The sequence below is a fragment of the Microtus oregoni genome, unplaced genomic scaffold, assembly GCF_018167655.1.
Source record: "Microtus oregoni isolate MIOR12 unplaced genomic scaffold, Mior012 000055F_ref0000237, whole genome shotgun sequence".
In the NCBI taxonomy this organism is placed as follows: domain Eukaryota; kingdom Metazoa; phylum Chordata; class Mammalia; order Rodentia; family Cricetidae; genus Microtus; species Microtus oregoni.
In genome coordinates this window covers 11,342,489-11,365,943 of record NW_024543831.1, presented here as the reverse complement: position 1 = coordinate 11,365,943, position 23,455 = coordinate 11,342,489, and the positions used below count along the sequence as shown (strand labels likewise).

General features: G+C 41.2%; 1 protein-coding gene across 4 annotated transcripts in view; it reads left to right on the top strand.

Moving 5' to 3' along the window:
* Window positions 1-758: 758 nt before the first annotated feature.
* Dmxl2 (Dmx like 2) overlaps window positions 759-23,455 on the top strand; it is a 122,147-nt gene continuing 99,450 nt past the window's right edge. For all 4 annotated transcript variants that reach the window (XM_041638391.1, XM_041638393.1, XM_041638389.1 and 1 more), the window contains exons 1-6: window positions 759-1,076; window positions 15,643-15,768; window positions 16,643-16,714; window positions 19,676-19,754; window positions 20,500-20,635; window positions 21,269-21,335. In XM_041638391.1, coding sequence (XP_041494325.1) covers window positions 990-1,076; window positions 15,643-15,768; window positions 16,643-16,714; window positions 19,676-19,754; window positions 20,500-20,635; window positions 21,269-21,335 — 567 coding nt within the window. In that variant the 5' untranslated portion in view covers window positions 759-989. The remainder of the gene's footprint in view (window positions 1,077-15,642; window positions 15,769-16,642; window positions 16,715-19,675; window positions 19,755-20,499; window positions 20,636-21,268; window positions 21,336-23,455) is intronic.

The window sequence follows — 23,455 nt, the reverse complement described above, 5'->3', positions numbered from 1 at the left end:
TCCTCTTTCTCTTTTGTGGCCTCATGGATTTTTGTATCTGTCGTAACACTTCTGGTGCTTGTCTGGGTTTAAAACTGTTCATTAACCCTTGTTCCTCGTTTCTTTGTAGCCTGAACTGAAATGTTCGCAATGAATTGACCTGGAGCGAGGATCTGATTTCAGTTTAGCAGAGAGTCTGGAAAAACAGGCGATTCTGAGACTTCATGATATCACTCACAGGAGGAAAATATCTAGGTAGAGGAATCACGCGTGAGAAAGCGTGTGAGCAAAACAATTTGCTGTCGAGGAGTATAGCTTCCTCCAAAGGCTGTAAGATGCCGGGTACTTTAAGATTGACAGAAGGACCCTAAGATCATGGGATTTCCCAGTGACGGTAGTGTCCTTTCCCTGAGGTCAGAGGCGCTGACCATCACGCACCGTCCTCGAGAGAAGCTTAATCATGCCGCAAACCAGGGCTGCCCGCAGGCTCCGCCCCCGGAGGCCTGTGCCCCAGGTTCCGAGGGAACTCCCGCACGTCTGCGCGCGCAACTGGCACGGAGGGTCCGCGCGACGCGGCGCGCGCAGTTGCCCTGGAGACGGTGGTGCGCGCACGCGCGGCGCCGAGAGCGCGGCCGCGAGTGAGCGTCCTTCTCCCTCCGCGTCGCGTCCCCGCGCCGGGCGTGCGCCGGCCTCTCCTTTGGGCTCGGCGTGACGGCCCGCACGCGCCCGGCTTGCGCGCTCCCCGGCGGCGTCCCCGCCTCACACGCGCCGCGGCCCTGCGCCCGCACTGTGCGCCGGTGCGGCAGGCCGTGGGAGCATCCGGGCATTTCCGCAGCCGAGCGGCGGTCGGGCGGCGGCGGCAGCGGCCGGAGCCTCCCATGGCCGGGCGGCGTCCGTCAGGCGACAGGCGAGCGGGGCGCTGAGTCCCGTGGACGCACAGGAAGCGGCTGCGGCGGGGCGCGGGGCTCGTCCTCTTCTGGCCCAGAGCTTGGTCCAGCCGGGATCCGGAGATGCATCTGCATCAGGTCCTCACCGGGGCTGTCAACCCTGGAGACAACTGCTATTCGGTGGGCAGCGTCGGGGACGTCCCCTTCACGGTGAGCAGGACCGGGGCCTTCCGTAGGGCTGCGAGTGGCGGACCCACCCACGCCCCCTCGGCTCTGGGCTTGCTGGGGAAGGTTGAGGAATCACCGCCCTCGTTCACCCCGTGAGCGCGCCGCTGGCAGAGCTGGAAGGTTCGGGGCAGCCCCCGCGTCTGCGGTGCCGGGAGGTAGTTGTAGCGGCTGTAGCCCGGGGCGGTTTCCACCTGCTCCCGGCTGGCAGCGAACGGTCTCAGTGTGGGATGTGTTGGGGTGTGGAGGCGACGCTGCGCCCTGGCTCCCCGACCAGCCTGCGGCTTTAAACGCGCCCTCTGTGTCTCCCAAGGCAGCACCTTAGCACAAGGGAAGAGAAAAATTCGCTCTATTCCGGAAAGAGAATGGAAATCACCTTTCCAGGAGTGGCCTATCTTATCTGGCGCAAGGTTCCGTTTTGGTAATCCTTTTAGGATTAATACCTTAATCTTTGCAAGGTCGTGGTTTTTTGTTTTTTGTTAACCTGATGTATACATTTTATGACTTTTTTTGGGCGTGTGATAAAGATGTATGTAAACATAACGCTTTCGAAACTAGTACCTACCTGCACAACATAGACATGTTTCTCAACTCGAAGGGATTTAGCAGTTCTTTTTTTGAGAATAGGTTGTTAAAAATCAAGCTCTTCTAGGGATTGTTTTATAAGACATGGATTAACATGAGTTTTTAAAATTAAATTTATATACGGCCCTTCTTAGAAGGAATTATATTAGTGAGACCTCTATTAAGTACATATTGATAATCACTGTGCTTAATAAAATTGGATATTGCTTAGTAATATGCTTTTTGGACAACAGAAACCATTCGATCTGATGTCTAGAGCAGCATGTTTTTAAAACTGCAGAAAAAAATTACAGCAAAACTGCAGAATCATGTAGCAGTGCATTCTGGAACACTATCTGTTTTTGATGTTTTTGATTCATAAAAATAGCCCGACAAGGTCGCTTTTGCTCCTTATTAATTTTTATATGTAGTCAGCTCAGCTTTGTTCTAGCTTTGACAGAATCCTTTAAAAAAACAGGGTTGTTTGACATATACTGTTCGGTCACTATGAGTGGTAGTGTGTTTGGTGCACATGTGACTTAAAACATCATTATAAGGCTCTGTGAGAGGGCTTGCTGGGTTAAGTGCCTGCTACCAAACCTAAAGATCCGAATTTAATCCCTCTGTGGCTCACATGGTAGAAGGAGAGAACAAACTCATTGCAGGTTGCCCTCTGACCTCTGCATGGTCACCGTGGTACTCATGTGCGCCCTTCCCCCACAATGAAAATTGTCAAAAAACCCAAAAATATTAGCCTAGAATGGAGGTTGGTCTTTAAGTATGTGGAGATTGTTTGGGGAATAGAGAAAAAGAATGCTTTTGTGTGTTTTAGTGTGTAGAGAAGGAGGAAGTCCCTTAGGATCAGAAGAATGGCTTTCCTTCCCAGGAAGTAAATCTGGACTTTTGATTACGGGTATTTTACCTCTGTCTGGGGTGATGGTCGTTTACTGTGTCCATCTAAAGTGAAGCATTAGCTGGGTGTGGTGGCACACACCCCTGAATCTAGTACTTAGGTGGTAGAGGTAGGAGTCCATGCCTTAAAACAAGCAAAACAGAACACAGGTAATGTTCCCTGCGGAGCTGGTTTGCAGAATTAAGCTAGATTCTTCCTGGAAAGGCCAGTGTAAGAACTGTCAGTGTTTTGCAGGTGTGGTTATGCTGCAGGCCATATGTGGCCACAGCTCCCACTTTCATTTAGCCTATCACCAAATCTTTGAGATTTACCCCTTTGCATGTCTGTAGTCACCACCTTGCTGGGGAACCTTATGTTCATATGAAAGCTTCCAAATGGGATTCCTATACTCATCTCGGTGTTTCAGGTCTTCTCATGGCTGCTAGGATAATTGTTCTGAGTGCTGTTTCATCATGCCACTCTTGGTTTGAGAATGTATGGTCCCTAGCAACCACATCAAGGAATAATCAGCAGATGTCTGGTCGTCTTTCACTTTGACTCTTTCTGTTTTTCACATTGTCCTCTGTGACAGTGATCTTACTGTAGCCTATGCTTAAAAACTATTTCTCTTGTTTTAAATTATGTGTTTGTGGGTCTATATAGGTGCCCTTGGACGCTCGAGGAGTCAGATCCCCTGGAGCTGAAGTTATAGGGCGTTGTGAGCCACCTGGCATGGCTGCTGGTGACACAACTCCAGTCCCGTGCTCTCGACCCCGGAGCTGTCTCTCCAGCCCTGTAGACTACATGTTCATGAGGAGAACCTTGCTTATAAACTTCCCACTAAAACTAAAAATTTATTTGGTTTAGGATGGCTGTCTGTGACAATGTTAGTTTGACCCTCTGGCAAGTGCAAATACAGTTCTACTTTGTACACCTTTCATTTTAGTATCTTAATTATGCATGCCATGCTCCAATTATCTTGCTGTGAACTAGAAATGATCTTCTGGGCATTGTGAAAACATACTTGCTTAAAGACACAATAATAAAATGTTCTCAAGTACTCCAGAATCATCTAACACATACCTCAAATAGCTTTATATATAGTAAAAATAAAATGACAGAAAATGAAGTTTCTTTATATAGAGCATTCTGTTGAGCTTTTAAGAGTCTGATAAAAAAGCTTTCCGTTCTGGATCAGGTGACTAAAGGGGTGCGAGGCATGGCTGGAATGAGTCTTGTGACTATATTCATGGGCTTTTCTCAGAAATTTCCTTCTTAACAGAGAGCCTGCTCTGAACTGCGCGTGTGCATGTGTGTGTGTCTGTCTAGTCTGTTTGTCTGTCCCCCAGACATGGATGATATAGAAAGAAAGACTGCTTTGCAGCTCGCTAGTGGTTCTAAGTTGATGTGTTGTCTCATATCTTGGGGGACCTTTTCAAAATAGAGTAGATAATTTACTTGGAATCTATAAACTGAAAAAAATTAGAATAGAATTGTTCTAGGAAGGTTTTCAGCACTTATGAGATTGTAATAAATGGGAAAATAGTGTACTATGTATTTCACTGTACCATAGTGGGGGGGCTTGGTTGGCTGGGCGGGGCTGTAAGTGGCTGCTTGGTGATGTCGTGATGCCCCAGCTTGTGCTGTATGAGCATGGTGATGCAGTTTGTAGTGGGTTGGAGTGAGGTGTGCTATTTCATTGGCGACTGTGTGCTGTGATGGTTTTCATTTGTGTTCTGTCAGTGGACAGCAGCTTTCTTTTTTCTTTCATCATTCAGTTGTGACTTGGTAAATATCATTTAAAAATGACATTTTTGTATATTGTTTTTAAAGCATCACCTTTTTAATCAGTCTGTTCTTTTTAGTGTAACATCTAAGTAGTCCAAGAGTGCTTAACATGTTTATGCTTTTTAAATTTATGTTGTCTTCAATTACATTGCGATAAGTGAAAGATTTGAGACTTTTTTTATATTTATTTATTTATTATGTATACAATATTCTGTCTGTGTGTATGCATGCAGGCCAGAAGAGGGCACCAGACCTCATTACAGATGGCTGTGAGCCATCATGTGGTTGCTGGGAATTGAACTCAGGACCTTTGGAAGAGTAGGCAATGCTCTTTTTTTTTTTTTTTTTTGGTTTTTCGAGACAGGGTTTCTCTGTGGTTTTGGAGCCTCTCCTGGAACTAGCTCTTGTAGACCAGGCTGGTCTCGAACTCACAGAGATCCGCCTGCCTCTGCCTCCCGAGTGCTGGGATTAAAGGCATGCGCCACCACCGCCCGGCTTAGGCAATGCTCTTAACCTCTGAGCCATCTCTCCAGCCCCCGAGACTTTTAATATATATATTACTATTTATTACTTTCTTGAAAAAAGTCCTCCAATTATTAAATTATTAAATAATTGTAATAATGATGTTTACTAATATAATTTTAAAATTTTGCCATCTGTCCTTAGCTTAATGTGTATTTTTAGATGTATAGAGCAATTGATGTTATTTATTTATTTATTATTTTTCGAGACAGGTTTTCTCTATAGCTTTGGAGGTTGATGTTATTTTAATCTCACATGAATATAGCACCTTAATACAAGTTTGCAGAATTAGTCATTTCCATATGTTTATAATGTATTGGCAGATTAACCATGATGAACTTGAGTGCAAATATGCAGATAGATAAGAACATATATAGTTTGGGAAGATTAGTATTAGGAATCTCCAAGGGCAAGAACATCAAAAACCAAGGATGGAGTAATACAAGGTCTGAATATCAAGCAAGTTCTCTTCATGTAGGATTTTTTTTCTTGTCACCCATAGGGCTTTATTAAGCACATACCCTTAGAATGTTGAAAAATATAATCTACAAATGTCATTAATAGCCTTTTGTTGTTTTCTTGAGAGAGGGCCTTGCTGTTTAGCTTAGACTGAATTTCAGTTTGTGACGCTTTTATCTCTGCCTCTGGAGTATTAGAATTACAGTACAGACATGTTCTACCACGCTTGGCCTACAATTAAAAAATTTAATTAAGCCTGGTGGTGGTGGTGAACGCCTTTAATCCCAGCACTTGTGGGGGGCAGAGGCAGGCAGATCTGTGAGTTTGAGGCCATCTTCGTCTACAGAGCAAGTGCCAGAACAGGCTCCAAAGCTACAGAAAAACCCTGCCTCAACCCCCCCCCCCAAAAAAAAATTAATTAATATACCTCTAAAAGGTTGGTCTGAATGAAAACTGTTCCTTTAAGAATTTAGAGATAGGGGCTGGAGTGATTGTTTAGCAGTTAAGCCCATAGACTGTCCTTTCAGAGACCCAGGTTCAAGCGTAGCACTTACATGGCAGCTCACAACTTTCTGTAACTACAGTCCCAGAGCATCTCTTCTATACTCTGCCATCACCAGGCATGCAGATGGTGCACAGACACACATATGTACAGCCCAAACACCCTTACACATAAAAACCAAGAAAAGAATTAGAAGATAGTGTTACATGCTCTTTTTTTTCTAGTGATTAGATATGTTTTAACTCTACTGTAGAGTAACATTTTTCTTTTAGAATTATGGCAACACCATAAAGACCAACCTGCTTATACATTTAGCATGTTTGTTGAATGCATAGATGTGCTGGACTCTGTGGAGATTAAAAAACCCCAAAGGGCATATAGCCCTGACACAAGGGAGAGAACCAGAGAAGTGGAAAACATAGAAATCTAGTAGCTGAATTAGGTCCATTAATCACAGCTGACCAGGTGTATGGCATTATTAGGCCCTTGCTGCTGCACTTCTTGTGGAGACTCAGGAGGAATGAGAGGTTACTTTTGCCTGGAATATCAGAGAGTTGGACAGAAAAATGTTCCTGCACTGGTTGGCTATTAACAGGTGTGGCACCACGAATCTGACTACCTATGCATAGAGTGAAGGGGAAGACAGAAGTCAGAGATTTAGAAGGGATTTCAAACTGGACCATTTTTTTTTTGAGATGGTTTTTCTGTAGCTTTGGAGCCTGTCCTGGAACTAACTCTTGTAGACCAGGCTGGCCTCGAACTCACAGAGATCTGCCTGCCTCTGCCTCCCAAGTGCTGGGATTAAAGGTGTGTGCCACCACTGCCCATTTGGTTTTGGACTGTAACTTTTTGTTTGAGTTGGTAGGCAATATCAAAAACTGTGGACTTATATTTAGTGTCAGTTGGTATGTGTGTGTGTGACTTCTAAGTCCCTGTGTAGATTGTGGATCCCCCCCCCACCTGAGACGGTCTTTCTATCCAGCCTTTGATATGTAGATCAAGCTGGCCTCTAAGTCAAGAGATTCCCCTGCTTCTGCCTCCTGGATGCTGGAATTTAACCTCAACACTGAGCCCTGTGTAGATTGTTAATTAGCTTTTCTGCTTAGGTGGGAAGATGAGCTGCTTTCCAGAAACTCTGATATGGTCTGAATGCCTTCCTTTACAATGAGTGTCCAAGTACTTCTATGATCTTGATAAAATCACCTGAACATTTTTCATCCACAAACAAATTCTTAAATAAGGTGCTCTCTACGCATTTAGTGAATTCCTTTAGAAATTCCTGGATGCCAGAGTGAAAGTGACCAGCACTATACCATAGTATTGAAGTCTGAGTGTTGCCTTGTCTCTTGAGACCCCATGGTCTGGTACTCTAAAATTTCGGGTTTCATAAAGATCCCATTCAGAATTTTTGAAGTAGTGGGCTCACAGCTGCCTCTTCTACATTAATTATTTTACTAATGTGTGTCCACATGTATGTATATGGACATGCATGTACCATGGCATGCATGTAGAGGTGAGAGGACAGTTTGTAGAAGTTGATTATCCCCTTCTAACATGTGGGTTCCAGGGATTGATGTGGTGGTGGGTGCCTTTCCCTGCTGAACCATTTCACCACCATCTACCCCGTCTTTATCTTCTTGCTGTGTTGCTCAAACTGTTCCTCTTTCAGCCTCTCAAATGCTGGGACTACAGTTGTGTGCCACAAACCACTCTTGGAAAAACTTATAACAGTGGTTCTCAACCTGTGGGTTTCAACCCTTTGGAGGGTCGAACAACCCTTTCGTAGGGCTCACCTATCAGATATCCTGCATATCAGATAATCACATTACAATTCATAACTAGTAAAATTACAGTTGCAAAGTAGCCGCAAAATAATTTCACGACTTGGGACTCACCACAACATGAGGAACTGTATTTTAATACAGTTAGGGTTAGGGCTGCAGCATTAGGAAGGTTGAGAACCACTGGTGTACAACAAATCAGAATTTTGGTATTTAATCATCAAAAGGAGTACAGAATGTTGTTAACAACCACGGGACTCAGTGGGAAAACAAGTAGTGCTTGGGCAGTTGAATTGATGATAGAAAGCAAAGCATTATCATCCACTTTTAATTAGAAGATTATTTTGTGTGTATGAGTTTTTGCCTGTATGTATGCATATGCACCACATGCATGCTTAATAAGCGAGGAGGTGGGACAAGGGTTGTTGGATCCTTTGGATTGGATGTTGTGAGCTGACATGCGGGTGCTGGGAATTGAATTGAATCTAGGTTCTCTGGAAGAGCAGTCAGAATTTTTAATGGCTAAGCCATCTCTACAGCCCCATGGCTAGTTATTTTTTTAAAAGCAAGTTTCTAAGTTAGATATGCTAGTATAAATTTTAGATTTTTAATTTTAGAGTTTGTGTAATCCATTTGCAATAGAGTTTTGATCTGGAACTCTTTAATTCATACTCTCAACTTATAAGCCTGTTACTAAGGAGCAGGCACAGCTTATACAGGTTGTGTTACTAAAGAATAGACACAGCTTTACATGGTGTGTGGCTATTTTTTTTCTTTCTTTTAGAGATAGTCTATTGTAATCCTAGGAGTTGGTGTTTGTATATGTGTAAAACCAGTTGCCTAAACTTCTGGTCCTCTTATGTGAGTGCTTAGGTTTAATTTCCCTGATCTTACACATCTGACAGTTAACTGACTCCTGACTGAGAGGTCAGTGGTTATAAAGGGGCTTTCTGAATAGAATCTGACTCTCATTGAATATGATAATTTGATGGGGTGACTTAAAGGAAAAATGATAATATTTTATATGGGGGTGGGATGGAGTGGGGTGGTGGAAAGAGGAGGATCAGGAAGAGAAACAGCAAAATCAGACCTCTTCCTCTTCCTGCTCCTCTTCTTTCTCCTGTTTCTTCTCCTCCTCCTGTTTCTCCTTCTTTTTCTTCTATAAATAGATGCATTTTCATCACATCCTCTAAATATTGCGTTCTTCCCCAGACATAATAATAATTAATTATATTAAATCATAGTGATAGTTTTCTCCTATGACTTTAGGAAAAGCCCAGGAAATCAGAGTTATTTGGCAAGCAGGTGGCAACAGACATGTGCACTGGTTCCTTCCTCCCAACAAGATGAAAACAACAAAACCAAAAGAAGAAAGCATATATAAAGTTTGGTTTATACTCAGTCCACAAACTTATGTAGCTTATTTAGTAGCTACAGTTCAAGAATGAAATTCTGGCTGTACAGAGCTATAATATCAGCTACTTGGGAGGTTTGAGGCAGGAGGACCATAAGGGCAATCTGGGCTGCAGAGTGAGTTCAAGTTAGCCTGGGGAACTTAGCAAGCCTCTGTCTGAGACTATAACAGGTGGGCTCACTATCTAGGCTAATCAAGGGCATCCACCATGGTCAGCTGGTTCAGAATACATCTTTTATAAACGTGTAACAAAAGGGTATGCACATGCATATAAGATGTGCACCTAGGTACAGTCGTATAGATGAATGGACAAATGTTTTAGTTAGCTCAGCTAAAGCCGTTTGTTTCATAGAACACCATTTTTATTTGAAAGACCATCTGATAAACCAAAGCTATTTAGATATTTGGAAGTCATTTTCTCAAAAATGAACGAAGCAAAGGTGCTCTTTCAAAGATTTGACATTATTTTCTGGCAGTGCTAAAAATCAAGTTAGAATTAGAAATATGGAACGATGGACTTGTAAAACGAACTTTATAGCTTTCCAAATAAAGAATTTCCTTTTAAGGACAGTGATATTATAGGAGTATATAGCTTTTTTGGCTGGACTGAAACTCACTATGTAGAAATCTGGGGAACTTTCAGTGATCTCCCCACCTCAGCTTCCCTAGTGACAGAGTTACAGGTGTGTGCCTCTATACCTGGCCTATAAAGTGTAATATTTTGATATTGTGTAATATTATGGGTTAATATTTAGAAACTCTTCACAAGCTGGCATATCAGGATAAAAGTAAGGTGATCTCAGGTGTTCAAGGTTAAAAAAAGATACATGGATTCCAGCATCACATTACACAGGAAAAGGCAAAGGTAGCTTTAGGCTTGATTAGCTCCTGGGAATCTGTGTACTGGAATATTCTTTCTGTTGATAGATTTAGTCTGAATGCCTAGGGTCCTGAATCTTATCCACCACTCCACCTAGATTGTTTATTAGAACAATATAATTTATAATGATATCGTGTTTCCCTTCTGGGATGCTGGGATTATTAGATTCTGGAGTTGTTTTGTAGCTGTATCCTTCAGGACTGGGATTCATAACTCTGCATTTTGATTGGGTCTGGATTTCTGTAATTGTCTTTACGTGTTGCAAAGAGACGTTTCCTTGATGAGAGGTGAGGACTACACTTACCTGTGGGTGTAAGGACAAATGTTTAGAGTGCAGTTAGGGATTTAGGAAAGCAATGGTTCTCCAAGATCCATGACGTCACTGGCCTTCATTAGCTCTGTTTCCAGTACCAGGTGTAGTTTTTCTCTTGTTGAGCAGGTCCTAAGTCCAATTGTAGAGCTGTTGATTACTTCCAAGATGTACATGCCACTATTGCACCCTTACGGTTGTGAATGCCATGGTGGTCATTGTTTTGAGTTATAGGTATTTATAGCTAGGCAGGACTGTTGGTTTCTTCTGGTACCATGAAAGCAAGTCCTTGAGAGGAGACATTCAGGTTAGTTTCAGCTCAGGACTCTCTGGGTCCTGTTTCTGAAGCGTGGGTGCTTTTAGCAATAGGGACTTACATTCCATCTCTTGGGGAGAACCAAGGGCAATAACAGTGGGCTGTATGTTTTGGTTATCTCTTGGACAGCCCTGGCCAACAACTCAGAAGAAGGTGTTTCATGCCTGATATTTAGTTTTTTGTTAGATGGTCATTAGCTCTAGGAGGGAACATTGTCAGCCCATATGGGAAGTGCTCATATAAATTATGTATATGTATTTATACACAGAATTATGTTCTTTGTAGGTTTGTTTTATGTAGTTACTTAATAGTATGATTTCTGATGACTTTTTCAGACATCCTTATTGTTATTTTTTCCTCCTCTCTATTTCTTCTGTATTTATTTTTCTAGCTCCCTCCTCCCCCTTTTAGGTTGAGTCTCCCTATGTTGCCAGGCTGGTAGGTTTAAGGTCATTTCCTTCCTCAGCCCTGATTAGTTGGGACTAAGGAGCGTGGCACTGCACTTGGCTCTTGGGAAGATTTTGTCATTCTGTGCTTTGTCTTTGTGGCTGTTAGACAAGACATATTTGTGAGTCAACATTAGCATCCCAAGACTGTTCTTTGGAGGTAACTTGTACAACCTCCAGACAGTGCAGACGGTCCTCTGATCTTTATTTAGTTCTTTGCCTGTTTACAGAATACAGAACACCCCGATAGAGTCACCTAATGAGGTGTTTCCTAGACTGTGTCCCCACCAGGGAGTGACACAGTTCTATTTTTATTTTGTATTTTCTTAGGGAAAGTCAGATTCATGTAAAGAATTTTAAACATTTTTGTTTTTGTATTTAACTTTGTTATTAGTGTTTTGAGATAGGGTCTTACTCTTTGACTCTGGCTGGCCTGGAAATTATAATAATCCTCTTATAATAATCCTCCTGCCTTAGTTGGTCAAGTACTGGAATGGCAAACATGAGCCACCCTGTTTGGCATTTACTTGACATTTGTGTTTAACTATTTGAAATATATAAGAAATGTGAGAGGTTGAAAAATGAATTACAATACTAATTTTTTTATGAAAATAACATTGCCAGTGCAATTTTCTAAAAATAAAGTGAGAGGGGCTGGGATAATCAGACATGCTTCATCATTGTTTCAGGTGACCTTAAAAATCTCCAAAGAAGGAAACGGGCCCTGCGGTGGTGGCGCAAGCCTTTAATCCCAGCACTCGGGAGGGAGAGGCAGGCAGATCTCTGTGAGTTCGAGACCAGCCTGGTCTACAAGAGCTAGTTCCAGGACAGGTTCCAAAACCACAGAAAAACCCTGTCTCGAAAAACCAAAAAAAAAAAAAAAAAAAAAAAGGTGGAAACGGTATCCTTATCATGGCAGTTTAGTATATCACAGTACTTTTTGCCTTTAATAAGTGATATGGAATGTTTTTTATCAAGTGTTGAAAAACACTCTATTAAAGTCAAAAGAGAGGGTCATTTTGTTTTGTAGCCCTAGCCAGTTTGCAAGGCTGCACAACTTGTCTCTCCTTTGCATGTGGGGCATCAGTGCATATCCAGGACATCAGAGCTGCTTCATTTACCTAGCACAGAGGGGCCCAGGGCCATGCTCCCTGGAGTTACTGTAGCATTTGCTTAGTGAGTGCTCATTTTTCTCCTGTACCAGAAATTCTTCCTCTGACAAAACTGGGTTCTGAAAATGAAGAACTGAGCCAAAAAAAAAAAATCATTTTTGATTTCTGAAATTTAACATCTTTTTAGTAACTGTAGACTTTGTAGAAGCCATTTCAACTATTGGTTTTAAAAATGTTTTAAATTTATTCTTTTCTCATATATTACATCCCAACCACAGTTTCCCCTACTGGGTCCTCCTGTTCCTATCATTACACGCTCCCATTCCACCCAGGATACCTATTCTGTTTTCCCTTCCCAGGGAGATTCACATTGTCCCTCATCGAGCCTCCTTTTTACTTAGCCGCTCTGGGTTTGGGTTGTAGCATGATTATCCTTTACTTTACAAGTAATATATACTTATTAGTGAGAACATAACATGTTTTTTTCCCCCTTTTTCTTTGGTGTGTGTGTGTGCTTTTTTTAAATCAGGTGATGTGGTAAGTATTAGGATTACACAGCTGAATGTGGCCCTTCTAGGACTGATAGCACATTGCAGTGTAGTAAGACATGCTCTCTCTGTGTAGTAAGGCATATGATTACATAGTGGAAAGACCAGGAATTTTGTTTCTTATGGTTTGACTTTTGAAGTAGTATCTCAATATAGTTCAAATCTTGAACTTTGTATGTGACTGTAGATGACTTTGAACTCCTGATCCTCCTGTTGAGTGTAGGGATTACGTGTATGTGCCACAACGCCCAGCTTAGAGCAAGACATTTTTTATTTTTTTATTTTTTTTATTTATTTATTTATTTTTTTTTGGTTTTTCGAGACAGGGTTTCTCTGTGGTTTTGGAGCCTGTCCTGGAACTAGCTCTTGTAGACCAGGCTGGTCTCGAACTCACAGAGATCCGCCTGCCTCTGCTTCCCGAGTGCTGGGATTAAAGGCGTGCGCCACCACCGCCCGGCAAGACATTTTTTAAAATTTTAATTTTGTATAGATAGGTGTTTCACCTGTATGCGTGTCTGTGTACCAAAAGTGTGCAGGGCCAGAAGAGGGCATCACCTTTCTCTGAAACTGGAGTTACAGTAAGAAGCCATATAGATACTGGGAACTGAGCCCAGGCCCTCTGTAAGAGCAGCCAGTGCTCTTAGCCAAGCTGTCTCACCATTCCTGGAACAGGAACTTTTTTTTTTAAAGATTTATTTTTATTTATTATGTGTACAGTATTCTCAGCATTCTGTCTGCGTGTATGCCTGCAGGCCAGAAGAGGGCACCAGATTTCATTACAGATGGTTGTGAGTAACCTGGGAATTGAACTCAGGACCTCCTGAAGAGCAGTCATTACTCTTAACCTCTGAGCCATCTCTCCAACCCCGAACAGGAACTTCTTGTGAGGCAGATAAACCTTCACTCTGTATACTTGGGCTAATGACTGATGTTCTCTGGGCCTCAGTTTCCTCAAAAGCAGGCTGTGAGTGTAGTGAAGGTACTGTTCTCAGGTCACAGTAAGTGGTAAGCTGTTGGGGAAGGCTTTGGGAGATTCCCTTCCAGTAGGTTTTCTGCATCCATTGTGTTGCTAGCTAGAAATTAGCAGCAGCAAGGCAATGTTACCTTTTTCAACTCCACATTTTTTGATTGATTTTTCCTGGTACTTAGATTTTTAGAACCAAAAATTGTTAGGTTACCTATCTCTGCTAATGTTGAGATTACAAGTTCCTTCTACCATGCCTATTTGATTGTTATCCAGGGAATACTTTGTTTTTGGATTTAGAAATAGTTTTTATTTGATTCATAGTTCTAGAGGCTGGAAAATCCTAGAGCATGATGTAGTAGTACCTTGGCTGTGGGTGGCTCCGGGGAGAGAGTAAGTAAGTCTGTTCTCTTCAGGACTGTGTCCCGAGAGGCTGCTCATACTCCAGCAGATGATTCTACATCCATGCAGACAGGCAACATTAAGCAGACACACTGGTTTTGTTTTATTAAATGTGAGTGTGGGGATCAAATTCTTCATGCTTACGAGGTAATCCCTTGTATCTACTGAGCTATCTCTTCAGCATCCCCACCCCATGCTTCTGATAGAGGATCTTCCTATGTTCCTGCAGGCTTTGAACTGGTAGTGATCCTCCTGTATAATCCCATGTTCTTTCAGACATGAAACTTCTGATTTAATAAGCTTGGGATATATTTTTAAGCAAATTTATTAAGTAATTTCATCGCAGCCAGATTTGAGAACCATTGCGGAATTAGAAAAACAAGCTTCGGGAGCTGGAGAGATGGCTCAGTGGTTAAGAGCACTGGCTGCTTTTTCAGAGGTCCTGAGTTCAATTCCCAGCAACCACATGGTAGCTCACAACCATCTGTAATGAGATCTGGTGCTCTCCTCTGGCATGCGGGCATACATGGAGGCAGAATGTTGTATACATAATAAATAAATTTAAAAAAAAAAAAAGAAAGACAAGCTTCCTTCCGGCTAAGGAGTGTGTTGCTATCCCTTGGAAACAGTGAGGGATAAATGCCTTAATGTCCGAGCAGTGAGTGCTCTGCATAGCATCTGTCAGCAGCGACACACAGTATAGAAGCAGCCGTACGCATAGTTATCCAGAAAATGCTCTCTCTCTTTGCTCCTTTTCTCTCCCTTTCTTTCTCACTGCAGAACGATCATACCTTTGTGTCCGTCCTTGCAGTCATCCCAGATTCCTGTTGTATCTATTGTGGATAGGAGCCATGTTTGGAGGTCCCTCTTGAGCACATTCCTATCTGGAATAGTTAGTATTTACTTGACATATAACTCGGGGAAAGAGTACACGAATCATAAGGACCTGAGTTTGGATATTTTCCATTTAAATCTTGGGCAAATGAATGAACTTGATTCTTTATATAACAACAACAACAACAACAAATACTATTCTAGATTTTTTGCTAAGATTAAAGAGGGTGTGGTATCTTTATTTAGTCTATCCTTTGTTTTTTGCCTCTATCATGTAGGTCTCTCTGTCATAGCAGCTAGCCATTTTGTTTTGGTAGGTAATTTACCTAGTCATCTCTTAGTGTGTGGCATACTGCCTGGATCTTCATATTTCTCTACCAGATCTGTAAGTTGGGTAGCTTGTGCTGCAGAGTGCATGTCTGATGGCCATTTTGATTTTTCCCAAGTCTGTTTTGAACTCTGAGGATACATTGCTATTTTCAGCGACTGACTTATTATTTTTATTATTTCCTTTATGGCTTTCAGAGGTGAGCTAAAAAAAAGTCTAAATAGCAATTCTTCAGCTTTAGATACTGATTCTGTAGTGTATAAAAACTGGAAGAACTTTTGCCTCCTGAAACCAGTTTTTGAATGATAATGCATGGAATGCCCTTGATTTATGTATTTTGATATGATTTTTAGTCTTTTTACTTGTATATTAACTGTTTTGTAAGAAACGCTAAGGTATACCTTTGTATTAGTAACAGAATCCAAGATCAAACTATGTAATAATAATTCAAAATTATATCTCTTATGTGTCATAAACTTTCCTTTTTAGGCATATGGATCAGGCTGTGATATTGTTATTCTGGCGAGCGACTTTGAATGTGTGCAGATCATCCCTGGTGCTAAACATGGCAACATCCAAGTCAGTTGCGTGGAGTGCTCTAACCAACATGGAAGAGTAAGAGATTGAATTACTTAAGTGTCAATTAAATGTACTTAATTCTCCCAGAGTATTTGCATGAGTTGTGGCTTTGCTCTACCAGCATCTTCACTGTGTTGGCAGACTGCAGGCCTCTCTGTCTTAGCTATTTTGGTGATCTGTAACTGAAAATTCCTAACCTTTAAGCCAGTAAGAGAGGAGGAATCAATTTCTTTCAGATTCCAATACCAGCCTTGTTGTTTGTTTTTGAGATGAAGTCTCACTGTGGTGTGTAGGCTGGTCTTCACTCCCGGACACAGTGAGCCTGTCTGTTTCAGCGTCTGCCAAGAGCTGGAGCAGCAGGCCTGGCCTTGGATCTGCAGTCACAGTGAATGCTTATCAAGAAGGTTAGTGAGGCCAGGGCAGTGGTGGCGCACACCTTTAATCCCAGCACTCGGGAGGCAGAGGCAGGCGGATCTCTGTGAGTTCGAGGCCAGCCTGGTCTACAAGAGCTAGTTCCAGGACAGGCATGAAAGCTACAGAGACACCTTGTCTCGGAAAAAAAACAAAACAACAACAAAAAAAGAAGTTGTTTAGTGAGTTGTGTCTACTATAATATGTCACATAGATGGCTTGAGTTTGTTAATTTAGTGAAAGTTTGTTGAGTGAATATTTAAGAATTTATTCAAACTTTGTAACAGATGCTTTATTTTGAAATAGTTACAGATTTTTTTTTTTTTTTTGACAACAGAGATTGTTAAATCTAGTATACTGCCAGGCTTATTTGTAGAAATAAATTATGGAGATAAATTGGACTTAGATTGTATGAAATTAGTTTGTAATTACTGTGCAAAGAAGGTTATCTGTATTTCACCCTTTCCTAAATACTACCATTGTTTTCATTCTCCTTTAGGTTGCAGCTTCATATGGGAATGCTGTTTGTATTTTTGAGCCCCTGGGCATAAATTCCCATAAGAGGAATAGTGTAAGTATTAATTGATAGAATATTTTAAGAATTTGGTTAACTTTTTTTCTTGGTACTTAGAATCCACTTACAATAGCAATAGAGAGCTCCGTAGGAAGCAGTACAAGCAGTGGGGAGGGGTAGCTGCAGCTGTGACGCTAGGAAAGGCCTTTTAGAAACCTAAGTTTCTACAGTGTTGCTAATTGCCTTTGTTGTGCCGAGGTCTCCCCTAGTCTGAACTGCTCTTCCTTTTGCTTGGATTGCTAGTCTCTGTTGCTAGTTTCTGATTCTAATGGCCTGGCCTTCTTCCTTCTCAGAGAATTTTAAAATTCTGTAAGGGTGCCATATTTTTTGCAGATCATAAACCTGCAAATAGATTATAACCTCCCTTCTTCCTCCCAGCACCACACTATTCTCCGTCAGAATTCATCCCTATTCCAGTCACCTTCCCTTTAGGGCTAGAGCACTGGCTGTTCTGTGGATGACTTAGAATAGTATCTAGTGTATCAGATCCCCCCAACATTTCTTTGGTGGAGTTATGCACTTAGGTAAGTTTACTAACCAGCTAAGTGGTCTAGCACATCACATTGAGAACCATTCACATATATACTAAATGCTGTATTTTATATTGTTGAATGCTAAAAAAAAAAATCCTGGGGGCTGGAGAGATGGCTCAGCGGTTAAGAGCATTGCCTGCTCTTCCAAAGGTCTTGAGTTCAATTCCCAGCAACCACATGGTGGCTCACAACCATCTGAAATGAGGTCTGGTGCCCTCTTCTGGCCTTCAAGCATACACGCAGAAAGAATATTGTATACATAATAAATAAATAAATATAAAAAAAATCCTATAAGGTTAGAATTATCAACCACTTAGAAAATTTACACTGGGTCTGAAAAAGCCTGGGATAAAACCGGACTCACTGAACATAGCGGACAATGAGGACTACTGAGAACTCAACAACAATGGCAATGGGTTTTTGATCCTACTGCACATACTGGATTTGTGGGAGCCTAGGCTGTTTGGTTGTTTACCTTACTAGACCTGGATGGAGGTGGGTGGTCCTTGGACTTCCCACAGGTCAGGGAACCCTGATTGCTCTTTGGGCTGATGAGGGAGGAGGACTTGGTTGGGGAAGGGGGAGGGAAATGGGAGGCAGTGGCGGGGAAGAGACAGAAATCTTTAATAAATAAATAAATAATAAATTTTACACGTGTGCTGGTGAAGAAGGCTCACATGTGCAGGTGTGAGGACCTGAATTTGAATATCCTGAATGCATGCAGAACTGGAAGCAGTTGTAAGATGTGAGGTGGAGACAGGAGAATTGGGACCAGCTTGACTGGTATCCTTAGTGATAAATAACAAAGAAACCCTGTCTGAACAAGGTAGAAGAGAGAACTAGATACCCAGGGTGTCTTGTTTTCTTGAGAGTTTTATCTAGTTTTATTTTTTAGACAGTGAGTCCATTTCTGTGCATTCATAAAAATTTCAAAAAGATTTATTTTTATTCTCTGTGTGTGAGTGCATGTGTGCCGTGTGTACAGGAGCCCATGGAGGCCAGAAGAGAGTGTCAGATTTTGTGTAGCTAAAGTTACAGGTGGTTGTGAGGCTCCTGAAGTAAGTGTTAGGAACAGGACTTGGGTCCTCTGGGGGAGCATCAGGTGCTCATAACTGCTGAGTCATCTCTGGCCCTAATCAAAAGAATTTTAACATCTTTATAATAGGCACTGCATGTGCTGATGGTAGAAGACTAGAGCTTGGATGCAGACACAGGAGGATCACCACAGACAGGGCAAAGTTATATGGCTAGACCCCATCTCAAAAAGAAAACTAAAACCAAAAAACCAAAGACAAAGCAAAAAGATAAAAATACAAAACTAAAGACTCTTCACCCAGACCTTTTCCAACCCCATTCTTTTATTTATTTATTTATTAAAAATTTATACCTCCTCCCATTTCCCTCCCTATCCCCCTCCCTCTCCAGTCCAAAGAGCAGTCAGGGTTCCCTGCCCTGTGGGAAATCCAAGGGCCTCCCCACTCCATCCAGGTCTAGGAAGGTGAGCATCCAAACAGGCTAGGCTCCCACAAAGCCAGTACATGCAGTAGGATCAAAACCCAGTGCCACTGGCCTTGGCTTCTCATCAGCCCTCATTGTCCGCCATGTTCAGAGAGTCCGGTTTGATCACATGCTCCATCACTCCCAGTCCAGCTGGCCTTGGTGAGCTCCCATTAAATCAGCCTCACCATCTGAGTGGGTGGGTGCACCCCTTGCGATCCTGACTTCCTTGCTCATTCCAGCCCCATTCTTAACAACAACCATATATACAGGTTATGGTAGTAGTTGCCCCTAATCTCAGTACTTGGGTGGTTGAAGCAGGAGAGTCAGGAGTTCCAAGTCATCCTTTGCTACATAGCAAGTTCCAGGCCTGCCAGGACTACTCGAGACCAGACCCTGTTCAAAACAAGCAAATTCTCCCCCTCCCATCAAAAAAAAAAAAGCCAGAAACGAGACAAACACAAGCATCAGCCAACAGTGGCAAATCCCTGAAGATTATGGTGACCTTCCTTCACTTCAAGTGTTGCTGTCTGTAGGAAAGTCAGACAAATAAGCAGTAATTGTGTAGCGCCAGTGTTGTGATGGCAGAACGGGCAAGTGTTCCAGATGCTGATAGGCTGTCAGTTCGGGGGTGATGGTTTAGGCAAATCATCACAAAGCATACGGATTTTCAGATGGAGGAGTGAAGGGAAGGATGTCTCGTGTTCTGAAAATGTGTTAGTAGTTTGAGAGGACATGTTTAATTGAGCGTGCAAGCAGCTCTCTATGGCAGCATGACCTGGAAGTGGGAATATTGAGAGTTATTTCTAAAATAGTTGTGTAATATTTGCATCTTTCTAAGTTTCTTTTAGTTGAAGAAAATGATAAAATAGTGGAATTTGGGGATATTTTAAAAACACATTTTTCTCTTTCTCTCTACATGTTTCAGCAACTCAAGTGTCAGTGGCTTAAAACTGGGCAGTTTTTTTTGAGTTCTGTGACATACAACTTAGCATGGGACCCTCAAGGTATTTAACAACTATACTCAGAAATTATTAAAATAAAGCATTTGATTTGAATGTATAAATAAAATGTGATAATCTTTGATGATAAAAAAATTACCAATGTTCTATTTTTGTTGATGAGTAAATACAGCTTTTTCTTCTTGGTATGTATTGCTTTATACTGAGCTTAATCCCCCCTTCTTTTTTTGCTTTTGCCTTTTACTGTTATATTTCAAGAATCAGTGATTTTTTTTAGTTAACTTTTATGTACAAAACTCATAAATAAGACAGGAATGAAAGCATCCTTTACCTTCTTTTGTTATTGTGTATTTCAGGAAATTACTGTCTTTAATTTGTAAAGATTAGAAACCTGTAATGATAAGTAGCCATTGTCTCCTTTCATATTCACAATAAGGGCTGTTTCATAGTCTGTGTAGAAACATTTATTTTTAGTTGTGTCTCCTACCTTGAGAAGACTGCATTGTAGAAGGTGTCTGAGATGTGCTGTTCCTCTCTGGCTACTCTAGTATTGATTGCTAGGGGAAGTCTTTGTAGTGTTTGTTTTCTCTCAAGTCTTCCCTAAGAGTGACTCTTGTTAGGTTTGTTTTTACTTTCCTCCTAGGGGATTTCTTTTGAACTGACCCCATGTGTTTTTCATAGATGGTATTTAGATTTTTGCTTAATAGTATACAGACCTAACAGAACTGTGTTTGCATTTCTTTCTGTAGATACTCCTTGATTACTCATCAGAACATTTTTAAATTTTCAGATAACAGATTGTTGACAGCAACTGATTCTATTCAGTTGTGGGCTCCACCAGGAAGTGATATTCTAGAAGAGGAGGAAGAAATTGACAGTAAAATCCCTCCTGTTCTAAGTGATTGGAAGTGTGTCTGGCAGTGCAAGTCAGTGTCTAAGTCCGTTGTAATATTACTTCGCAAAAAAATATTTACTAAATTATGTTCCTTCTTACAGAGGTCTTTAGTTTTGGATGGTATTGTATTTTAGAAATCGAAACTGTAGCCTTTTTTCTAACCAAAACACATTATAGTATCATTCTTTAATCTGTGCGTTAGTTAATTATTCCCCCAAAGTAAAATATTTTCAAATATTTTCATATTTACAGTTCAGTACTTGAGTTGACAGACTTGACACATAGGATTGCTCATTAATGAGTTGGAATATGGTGGTGACGGGAAGATATGAAAGCATCTAGCTTCCTGTAGTGGAATGATGACTGTCCTACTAGTGTTAGCATGGGCTACATAGAGAGAGATACTTCTCTGGGAAAGTGATAAACTCTTTTTAACATGTGATAATGAGGATTTTGATTAACGTGGATGTAGGAATATCATCTATTACTTAATTGTTTTTGAAAGTTACTTTGAATTAGTTTTATTTATATTTTTAGTAAGGTGAAATACTGTGTATTGTTATGGGCAGAAACACTCCTATTAAGATGATTGTGACATTGATATTTGACTGTTTATGCGTAGAATGCATTGTGTTCTGAACGTGCTGCTTTTGTTTGCTTTCAGAACCTCAGTGTCTATACATCTGATGGAATGGTCTCCTGATGGTGAATATTTTGCTACTGCTGGAAAGGTAAGGGAGCAAGCCAAAAAAAATAAATATTCAGACAAAACAACTGAAAATACCCTTACGTTCATTTTCAGTTCTGTCTTCCATAAATTGAGACAATTCTGCACAGCTTCCTTGAGGCATACAAATGTCTGTGAGGCTGGGGATATAGCGCAGTGATGGCAAGCAGTGGTTCCCATTGGTGAAGTCCTGAGCTCAATTCTCAGCTCTGTAAAATGGAAAAATAATGTTTGTAAAAGATCTGGTATGATCTCTACAGATAGTACATATTTGGAAAGTAATGGCCATTATTATTCCTCTTTTATTTTTGTGCAATTATATTAAAGTTTTTTTACATTTATTATTTGTGTGTGTGTGTGTGTGTGTGTGTGTGTGTTTGTATATGGGGGCAAAGAGAGAATGAGTATGGTGTATGGAAGTCATCTTACAAGAATCAGTTCTCCTTGTACATGTGGGTTTCATCAGGCCATGCCTACTGGGAGTCTTTCTCTCTGTGAGTTTACATTTAATTTTTTAAATTAATTTTTAAGAATTTTATGTATGGTGTTTTGATGATATTCAGCTCCTCCTAGGGTCACCTCCCATTCCATACTCACTCAATTTAATGTTCTTTTTTTTTTTTAACCCAATGAGCCCAAAATTGGACATAGTGGCATTTGACTTTAATCCCAGTACTTGGGAGGCATAAGTAGGTAGATCTCTGTGAGTTCCAGGACAACCAGGGCTACGTAGTGAGACTGTTTTGAGAAAACAACACCACCACAAGTCCTGTCAGTCCAGTTGTACTGCTAATAAACTCTTGGATGTATAGCCATCTACTGGAGTATGGTCCACCTTAAAAATTAGTTTTTCTACTTAAAACTACCATGCAATTCTGTTTAAAAAGTAGAACTGAGCTGCACTGCATGGCATACTCCTGTAGTACCAGCACTTGAGAGGTAGAGTGGGAGGAGGACAGTAGTGTGCAGGGTGGTGGCACATGTCTTAGCTCTGAGACAGGTGCAGGTGGGACTAGACAGAGCTGCAGGCCAGACCCTGTCTATAAAAGGACAAGGAGAAAGCAGGCTTGCTGCTGCTGCATTCACAATGACATGCCACTGCCTGATTCTTCCCACTGCCCCTCCTCTATTCTGATTTCCTTCCTTCCTTTCCTGACAATATGTTGCTATGTGTATTAGTTGGGCTTCTCTAGAGGAACAGAACTGATTGAAAAATAATATAATGGGGATTTATTAGAGTGGCTTACAGACTGTGGTTTGAATAATCCATTATTTTATTTTAAAACTTAAAAAAATTTAATCTCACAAGTAAGTCCTTAATTCATCTGCATATTGTTGTATACTAGTTACTGATGGATTCTTTTGCTCTTTTTCTACTCATCTGCCATGTCATTTCTGACGTGTAGTTAGTAATGCTGCAATGAGAATCTTGCACATGTATGTTAGGCATGAGTATGGGTTTTTCTTGCGTGTACACAGGAGTAGAATTGGCTGGGACGTAGGTTACTTGAATCTTTAGCCTTCATAGACAGTGCCAGTTAGTTCTCCAAAGCTGCTGTTCCTGATTAATGTTCTCACCAACTTTTCCTTTGTTCTTGCCTAAACCAATATTATCAGACTTTTAGGTTTCCAAGTTTGGCTTTTGGATTTTGTTAAGAAAGATTTGTGCAGTTAGCTGTTATAACTTAGGTTGTGTCAGAATTTGGAAATTCAGAGGCTCTTGATTCACTGAGTGGTCTTAAGTGAACTCTAACCCCTAGAAGCCCATTGGCATATCTAGGTCTACTGGAAGGGATTGTATCTGCCTGCCTTAGAAAGTAGCAATCAGTCGCTGTGCCTTCTTCCAAATCTAAAGTTCTGTTTAAACCTTCCAGGGTGTGCCCTTTAGTTGCTTGCTACGTAAACTCAGGTTTAAAATATACTAGAGTTTAGAATTTGATCATTATTTTCCTGATTTTAGAGTTTTTTCTCATTTTTTAATTAAAAAAATGACTTTTTATTTTACATACCAACCCCAGTTTCCCCTTCCTCCCCTTCTCTTGCCCCATCCCCTTTTCTATTCCCTATCCACTTCTCAGAATTTGGTAAGGTCTTCCTTGAGAAGTCAACAAGTCTGGCATACCA